This window comes from Fukomys damarensis, unplaced genomic scaffold (genome assembly GCF_012274545.1).
Source record: "Fukomys damarensis isolate Sample0158 unplaced genomic scaffold, DMR_v1.0_HiC HiC_scaffold_15, whole genome shotgun sequence".
In the NCBI taxonomy this organism is placed as follows: Eukaryota; Metazoa; Chordata; class Mammalia; order Rodentia; family Bathyergidae; genus Fukomys; species Fukomys damarensis.
The window spans coordinates 20,177,526-20,186,808 of NW_022900927.1; the positions used below are offsets into that span (position 1 = coordinate 20,177,526).

The 9,283-nt window shown below is 50.8% G+C and overlaps 1 protein-coding gene across 1 annotated transcript; it reads left to right on the plus strand.

Annotated features, from left to right (window-relative positions):
- The first annotated feature begins 1,653 nt into the window (after positions 1-1,653).
- Positions 1,654-3,196, plus strand: Hoxc12 (homeobox C12). The gene is made up of 2 exons (XM_010609355.1): positions 1,654-2,230; positions 2,958-3,196. The coding sequence occupies exons 1-2, from the start codon at positions 1,654-1,656 to the stop codon at positions 3,194-3,196; spliced, it is 816 nt and encodes a 271-aa protein (XP_010607657.1).
- Positions 3,197-9,283: the final 6,087 nt, after the last annotated feature.

Below are 9,283 nucleotides of genomic sequence, written 5' to 3' on the forward strand. Positions count from 1 at the left end.
TCGGAGTGAGCAGCTATGATTTGGGATATGAAATCGCTCGGGAACGGTGGAATTCGAAGAATCTGTGTTTCTCTGCCGCGTCCTGCCAGGGAGAGAGGGGAGGGAGAGGGAGAAAAAGAGGGAGATGAGAATCTTCTCCACTCCGTCTACTTTTGTAGTTTTGGCTAATTCTCAGATATTTAACTTTCACCGATATGAGTTTTTCTCTCTGTCCCTCTTTTCTATGGTTTTTCCTTTTTATCTATACATTTAATGAGCTATTTTTAAAATCTAAATTTGTACTACTTAAGGGGGTGTCTGGGTAGGAGCTTGAACTAATCACATAGAAATCTAAGTATTTTCTCTATTATAGCTTCAATAAGATATATCTTTGGGGGAGGACATTGCTTCTCTTTTAAATCCACTTGATCGTATTCTGTACACCTAGTTGAGATCTGATTGTGGTTTTATAGATGTCAGTTATCCCCTTAGTGGCCAGGTCTGGGCTCTTAGCCTTCTCTGGAAAAAGGTTCTGAGGCTTGCACCATAAATACAATTTTATTATTTTTTTCATAAATACAGTTTTAAGCCCCCAACAAGATAACTCTCTAGGGTTCTGCTTTTCACTGTCAGCCCACCTCAGGAGGCAACCCCACTGATGGTTCCCTGCAGCAGGCCACTGGTTCTAGGGTGTGGGGTCTCCTTCTCAGTGAGGATCAAGTGTCTTTAAGACTGGCTGAGCCCTGATGAGGGCCCACCGTTTCCTGGTACAAAAATTCCAGGTCTCAGAAATCCCTCAGTCCCCCCAGAAGTCACAATGGTAGAGTTGCTCAAGTGCTCAGATTTTCAAGAGCAGGCAGGCATGTCCACGTGGAGCTGAGCACCTCCTTTTTCTGCTTCCTTCACATCCTTCCTGTAACAGCCAGAGGAGCCAGGCAGTGACTCCTGTTCCCAGGGGCAGAGAGTAAAGAGCCAGCATTATCAATTTTCCTTAAGTTCTTGTTGGATGAGAGGATTGCAAATATCTGTCCAAATTCCTAAGGAGAAAGAACCGATGAAGATGAGCACAGCAGCAGCCAGGCTGGGAAAGATAGCTGCAGGGAAACCTGTCCTTACCCCTACTTCGCCTCTACTGTAAATAAACCTGGAGCCAAAGGGCTCATCCGTCTCCTTAAACAGCCAGTAAACTTTATATGACACAATATCTAATAGTAATTTATTGGGGAGATATTGTAAATTCCAACGGTTTTAGTTAATAAAGGAGCTAATTAAAGAGGGAGGGGCTGTGCTCGGCCAGCTGTTGGCGATACCATAATACATCTGGGAGGGGATGTGAGGGGTGCAGGGGTGTGTGTGTGCCATATTTTTGGTGTGGCTTTTTTCCTCTTGCCCCGTGTCAGGAGATCGTTCACTCTTCCTCGATAGGTTTTATATAATTTTTTAAAAACCAGAATCCAGCGAATAAACCTGCCCCGCCCTTCGCCCCCCCACCCGGGATTGGGGATGGGGAAGTTGGAATTGGTGCGGGGCGAGGGGGGAGTCGGCTGTCCCCACCCCTCCCCCTGGCGGCGGCGCCCACGTGAGCAGGGCGGCCAATGGGTGGCCGGTGCAGGTTTAACTATGTTTAATGTCAGATAGCAATAAAGTAGAAGCTGCCGGTCTGGCCCCGCGGAAATGGGCGAGCATAATCTCCTGAATCCTGGGTTTGTGGGGCCGCTGGTGAATATCCACACGGGAGACACCTTCTACTTCCCCAACTTCCGCGCGTCCGGGGCGCAACTCCCCGGGCTGCCTTCGCTGTCCTATCCACGCCGCGACAATGTGTGCTCGCTGCCCTGGCCGTCGGCTGAGCCATGCAATGGCTACCCGCAGCCGTATATCGGCAGCCCAGTGTCACTCAACCCGCCTTTCGGCCGCACGTGCGAGCTGGCACGCGTGGAGGACACCAAGAGTTACTACCGCGAGCCGTGCGCTGAAGGCGGCGGGGGCCTGAAGCGCGAGGAGCGCGGGCGCGACCCAGGAACGCTGGAGCCGTCGGGGCCGCCAGGGCTCGGCTTCAAGTACGACTACGCAGCAGGAGGGGGGGGTGGCGACGGCGGGACCGGACCCCCACACGACCCACCCTCGTGTCAGTCGCTGGAATCAGACTCCAGTTCGTCCCTACTCAACGAGGGCAACAAGGGCGCCGGCACAGGGGACCCGGGCAGCTTGGTATCGCCTTTGAACCCCGGCGGCGGACTCTCGGCCAGCGGTAAGGACCCCGGCCCACGAGTGCCGCTTACTCAGGACTTCTTTCCGAGGCGGGTAGGGAAGGACGGAGCTAGGACTGCCGAGGGTGACAGAATGCTTGGTGAGCTGGCGCTTCTTTTTAAAAGAAGTGTGGGGGGGGCTATAAACATGTAAATATCCCCATAAAAGAGCTGCAGAGATTTCCTTTTTCGTTAGCCTGTGGCTAGAGGGGCAGGGAGCTCCGGAGAAGGGGGATTCTGATGGAGACTTCCCCTGGCCTGGGTTAAGGAGGTGGCAAGGAGATCATAGTTCTCTCCCAGGCGCTTACCTTCCCACAGGCCCTGGGTCACCTACATTTTTTTTTAAAGAAACACCAGTGGACACTGTTTACTCTTCACCAATTGTCCATGTTCCTTCTAACTGATGGGAATTCCTTCTGTGGAAGGATCATGCCAGGAAATAAGGAGAGTCTTGGGAATAGGTGCATAGGAACATAGGAGGGTCACAGATACCGCTGCAGAAGGTAGGGTAGAGGAGGCAAGTAGTGAAAGGGAAGGGAGTGTGATGAGGTGGGAGAATTGGTAAGGATGGGTACAGGAAGCGACTGGGATGCCTGGAGGCAAGGAGGGAAAGGAAGGGTCTGGGATCTGTCATGAGGCCAAGGTGGAAGGGATCTGGGGAAGGGCTGAGGACACTGAGCTGGTCATCCCTTGACCCTCTGGCCAATCCTGCGGTTCATCTCCACCCAGGCGCGCCCTGGTACCCGATCCACAGCCGTTCACGGAAGAAGCGCAAACCCTATTCGAAGTTGCAGCTGGCGGAGCTGGAGGGCGAGTTTCTGGTCAACGAGTTCATCACACGCCAACGCCGGAGGGAACTCTCGGACCGCTTGAATCTTAGTGACCAGCAGGTCAAGATCTGGTTTCAGAATCGGAGAATGAAAAAGAAAAGACTTCTGTTGAGGGAACAAGCTCTCTCCTTCTTTTAGGGAGCAGGACACGGGCGCCAGCCCCAGACTGAGCCTGTCCTGGCAAAGAGCAAGAGGGGGTGCCGCCAGGGACGTGGTCCCCGCTTAAAACGCCAGTTGTCTCTGGCAGGCCCTCCCTCTTGCCTGATTTGTTGGAGGTTCCCTCCCACTCACTCCCCTCAAGGCCCTGCCAGGTCCCAGAGAGAAGGGAAAAAACCCAGCCAGGGAGAAGGGAAGCCCACAAATGCCAGAAGGTGGCAGGGACAGGAAACACTGGGGCACTGCAAAAGGGGCTGGTTTATCTGAGGCAGGACTTGGGCATGGCCCCTCCGCCTCAGGCTAGGCTCTGGAGAAGCAGTGACTCAGAAGCCCCTTCCCTCCACTTCCCTTCGGGGTCTTAAATCTCTATTTGGAGGAGTGGAGGAGGGTGAGGACAGTAGAAACCAGCACCCATACTCACAATTATCGGGGTTACGTGAGGTTGGGAGGAGGGCAAATGAGTGGAGGATCAATTTAGAGTAGAGAGGGTTAGGGTAGCTCTGGCAGGATGGAAGGAAGGGAGGAGGAAGCGCGAGAATGATCTGCAAAGCCTAAGATCTGTTCTGGTCTGGGTGCTCCAGGCCTAGATACTGGGGGCTGAAGCATCCTCCTTGGCAAACCCGGCTATGGACAAAGCAACCATCAGCCTTATGTTCCCTCTAGGACCGGTTGCCAGAATGGTCTCCTAGTCCCCAGCCCACTCAGGAGTCTCCTGCCCGCCCCAGCCAACACCGGTTCACAGGTGTGATGCTACCCACGCTTCCTGCCGCCTAAGGCTGCGGGCCGGAAGCGGGGAGGGGAGAAACCAGAGCCAAGAAGATACCACCACAGGTTCAGTAGCCACCCCAGGGACTCCCACCTGGCCTTCTGAGAAGCCCAAGAGACTCAGGAAGGGGCTTCCTTCCTTCGAAGCGAGGCGTTTATTGGCGGGCAGTTTCTGGCATCCACAGCGGCCGCCGATGATTCTCCCTTCCCTGCTGGCGTTCACGGTCACGGCCGGCCTGAGGCTGGACCGGCATAATTTACGAGGCGGAGAAGAACCCGCCCTTAAAGGGGCTATGGGCGGCCGCGGAGGCCCGCTCAGCCCCCATTTCCCAGGCTGGTGACAATGAAGGAGGGGGTCGCTGCAGTTCCCCCACCCCACAGCTTTCTTTTTTTTCCCTACCCGCCCCCCAACATTGCCCTTTGTCTCTGGACCCGCTGCCTCCGCCTCCCTCCGGACCACCAATCCGCTGAGCGTGAGGACCAGAGCAGGGGTTGGGAGGCACTTCCCTAGAACCCACTGGAGGTCAGAGAGTGGCTTCTCCAAGTGGAAAGGGCTTTTTAATCTGTAGACCCCTTAAAGCTCCAGGGCAGATAACAGTTTCATAGATCCTGGCTGGCTCCAGAGAGAGGAGCAGATGAAAGAGCCCACCCCACACCACACACTCCTTGGTGCATTCCGTTTTAATTTTCGTGAGTCCTCCAACCTCCCACCTGCTCTCCCACCCTTGTGAAAGTGAGAGGGCTAAGAAACAGGAGACTGATGGGACCCAAATACAGCCCGGACAGGGTGAAATTGGCTTGCTGCCTTGGAGTGTTTCCTGCAGGAAAGGTCTCCCTACTCTCCAGGGACAAAACCCGGAAATGAACAGAGTACCTGGCCCTCACAACAGCACTCCACTTCAAGTCCCAGTACTCATACAGAGATGTAGGCAAACACATACACACAGCTGAACCCAGCAAACCTCTGGCCCCACCCCACTCTCTCTATTGTATTTGCAGGCCTGCAGCCTCATAGCCCCTTACAGCCCTAAAGAGAGGAGATACAATCACACACCTTCCACTGGGCACCTGAGACCTGACTAACATCCCACCTTGTTTTACCCACATACATGTTGTAGAAAGCACCTTCATTCCAGCTGTCCACACAGTCTTCAGTGGGCTGGGTTGAAGAATGAGACACTACACCCCAACCCCAGCCTGGTCAACTATTATACCCTTTCTTTAAGCCCTTCCTGTGACTAAGTGGTCCCTAGGGTGTTGAATTCAAGCACCATCACTCTGGCCTGACTCCCACAACCTAATGGAAAAGAGACCAGAACACTCCAAAAAAATGAGTGTATAGGGGGGTGGGGGGCAAAGATATGCAATATTCTCTTTCTTTTGCTTTAATCTTGACTTCAGTGAGCTTCTCTATTTGTGTCCTGTTCTGTGTGTCTATAACTATTACCCAATGTAGTCCCTGTGGGTAGTACCCACTTCTCTACCTTTCTTCCCAGTTCTCTGTAGAGTACTCTTCTATTCAAATGTCTCTGTCTTTAGCACGTTTCCTCCTTATATAGTCCTTGTACAGAGTTGCTTCAACATATTAATATTAATATTAATTAAAACATGGATGTACAATGATGTGATTTTTGAGAACAATTTTTAAATTGGTACCACAAATATAGTCTCCTCTGTTCAGAAACAATGAGAGCCAAGCCCCCAGCTGTTCCCTGCTTTATTTCTCCAACTCAGGTGAATAATAATCCTCCTTATATAGTCCTTGTACAGAGTTGCTTCAACATATTAATATTAATATTAATTAAAACATGGATGTACAATGATGTGATTTTTGAGAACAATTTTTAAATTGGTACCACAAATATAGTCTCCTCTGTTCAGAAACAATGAGAGCCAAGCCCCCAGCTGTTCCCTGCTTTATTTCTCCAACTCAGGTGAATAATAAAAAAAAGCTGCCATCACTAGTCCCAAGCAATTACAGGCAGAAAAAAATGAGGGGTGATAGACTAGGGGAGGAGAGGGAGTTCTGAGGAGTCTTGGGCTTGTAAAAATAATGTGGACAGCCTACAGTGGGTGAAGCTAGCTGCAAAAAAAGGTCTACACTGCAGGAACTGGAAGGATAGAAGCTGAGCTGGAACTTGGGGCTACTAAGAATGCCTTGGGGATGGGAAATGGGAGTTGGTGGGTCCAGAGTTTTAACCCTGTAGTTCTAATGCAGGAGCTTTACTCTGAGAGGACATTTTGTGTATTGCTAGATGACTGAGCAGTGGACTAAAGGCCTATTGGAGCAGATGAAACAGGCTCCACCTCTTGAAGCCAGCATGCTTGCCAGAGATAGGCTCAGGTCCAGGCTAGTGGCAATGGGACGCCTGTCCCCAAGAGCCCTAAGCACCTCCACCAACGCTTTCTTTTTATATGAAATGCCCTCCCTCTGCCTCCATCCTTGTGCCTCTTTTTTGTCCACCAATTACCATTTCTAGCTGTCTGGCTCCAGTCCTGGGAATCCCTTCCAAATTCCCCCTCCATCTTCCCAGGAATACCAGGGGGCCCCCACTGAGCAGACTTCAGAGCTACCACCTCCTACCCTACCTGGAAATGAAAATCTTTTTCTCCCTCCCTCCCTTTCTTTATTCTTGCAATTGGATAAACTAGCAAATTTAGAACAAATCCCATTTTCCCTTTATTCCTAATCATCAGCTGCCTTGCAGACCCAGGGGGTATGGGCATGAATTAGACTCCAAGCCCTGGGAATACTCATACAAAGGCCCAAGAGAGTGCAGGAGAAGCAAGAGGATGTCCACCTTCTTGTAGCCATGTCCTGGGAGGGGAGCTAGTGGCTGTGCCAGGGCCTGAATAAGGGGGAAAGAAGGAAGTCTGAATCTCTTGAGCGTAGCAAAAGACTGTTCACTTCTTAAGATCTGTCTACACAGGAAGGACCAACAGTGGAAGAATTTCTGGCTTTAAAAAATGGAGGTGGAATTTAAAGAGACTATGAATAACTGGCCCTTAATTTATTCCTAGACACTTCCAATCTGAGAGAGAAAGCACCTTTTTGGGTACTGTCTATGCAGGCTCCCGGATTCAATAACTGAGGGAATTGGCAGAGAAGGAAAAACACTACAGCTTTCTACTCAGGGCTGAAAAGCAATTTTTTGTTCTTCCCACAGAAAAAAAGGAGGCCATGATTGGAACTAACAGTCATACTCAGGGCACAGCTGTGGACATGGGTGAAGATTTCTTCGCCTGTGTTGCAATTATTTGTCGAGTTTAAGTCCCAAACTTCCATGTCTTAATGTTCACATTAAGACAAAGGACTTTGTGTCTTTGAATCTCGAGAAGCAAGAAACTGGGAAAATCCTGTGAATAATTTAAAGAATCACTTCTGTTGTGTGTATGTACTGTTATATCACCCGAATGAGTTCTATGTTTGGCGCGATCATCCACGAAGTTGTTCTGCTTTACTATGATCTGCCCCAAGAAGTTGGGGTTTTAAAGCCAGGACTGAGTGAGCCAGTGGGAGATGGGCACAGCAATTTGGATTCTGTGGATGCTAATGCAGCCGGAAACCCAGTGGGATCCATAGCTGAGACCCAGAGTGGAGCAAGGACCGCGGGGGTAGAAACGCAAACAAAGCAAACCCCGGCGACTTTAGGCTCCGGCGAGCTGAAACCATCGCCCACCCTCCCCGTAGTGTGCAGGAAAGCAAGAACGGATGTTAGGCTCAGGGCCGCAAGGGAAACACCCTGAGCTGCTCAACCTCTCTTTGCGGTGAGCATTTGGAGAAACTGAAGGTTCTGGGGTAATTCAGCGCTAGGTGAACTGCAGGCTGGGAATCCTACTGCCGCTCAGATGCCCTGCCTTTGGCCTGAGCGGCCACTCTCTGTGCCTGCCTCCGTAGAGACAGGAGTTGCAGATTTTCCGTGGACGGGCCCGCCTCCCGAGCCCACTGATGCAAGACTTTCTAGCTTCTCCCGCCGCTCACCGCTGCAGGCCCGCCCTCTGCTTCGCGACTGCTGCTCTAGGGGAGGCCCGGAGACAAAGGCGGGTAGGCAGCTGGTGGATGACGCGGGAGCTTGGGCTGCACTTGGAGCCCTCAGTGCCCAGGTCTGGTGGAGAGGGTTCTGAGACTCCCGTCTCATTCTTCGTCGTTCTGGTCCCGCCTGCAGTTCTGGGAGGAGGAAACCCAGCGAGCCCAAAGCCCCGGCTGATTTGCGCAGCTCGCCGCTCTTCGGGCGGCAGCTGTGGTCGCCTCCGGAAGGCTGCCAGCCCCCGGGAAGGACGGGATGACCCCTGCTGGTCGGAGCAGTGGAGGCTGTCTGCCCTGGCCCCGTCCCACCCAATTCCTTGTCCCTAAGCACCCTAGCCCTGGGGGAGTTTGTAGAAGACCTTTGCAAGAGCAGCCCAAGCAGCCAGAGCCTGAGGCACTGCCTGCTCTGCGGGAACCAGACCTTTATTCTAAGTGCCTTCTCTCTACCGAACACTGTATCTCCACAGTGGCAGTTGGCCCTCCAGCTGGGCTTCTGGTCACTGGTGCTCTGTCCTGAGGCTTCTAAAGCCTGTGCCATCCGCTGGAACCTGCCACAGGAGCCAAGATACTTGGCTTACACAAGACTAAACACAGTCAGATCTTTGGCCAGTTAGGACTAGCCAGTTGCCGGTAGGCGATTTTGTCTCAAACCAAAGTGTTTACTGGATACTTAGAAAGAAGTCTTCACTATTTTCTCTGACCGTGAGTGGAGAACTTCCTTCAGTGACAGGTCAGAAAGCTCTCTGTGAAGAAACATAGTTCACAGGGACTGAGTACTATACAAAGATGTTCCATAAACACATCTGGCGATGTTGTGGCTATATCCAATGTATGCACACAGTCTAAAATGCAAGATACCTATATTACATGTACACTCTGGGCATGCAAAATGTTTCCTATGAAATATGAAATATAGACACTTTTATAAATTTCATGGGAAAGCAAGGTACTGGGAGAAGACTGCATATAGTATGTATATTCACCACATATAAAATGTATTTACACATATATATACATACATAGATAAACACAGCACATACATATATTCTACATTTGGAATGTACAATCCCAAATCTATTTAGCCACATGCTTATATACTCCATAAGGTATATAGAATCAGAGCATAGAAAATAAATGTAAATATTAATATACACATAAAGTCGCGTGAAAATATATTATACATATACAAAGTACATATCTACCCACTGGATAAAATATATTCTGTGAATATTTACACACATCGTGTATGTATGTACCAATTATATTCTTTGGGCTCA

Excerpts from the sequence above, each read along its gene's own strand:
- Hoxc12 (XM_010609355.1), top strand. The coding sequence starts at position 1,654 with ATGGGCGAGCATAATCTCCTGAATCCTGGGTTTGTGGGGCCGCTGGTG. Across the intron at positions 2,231-2,957 it reads CGGCGGACTCTCGGCCAGCG|GCGCGCCCTGGTACCCGATC; the intron begins GTAAGGACCCCG and ends ATCTCCACCCAG.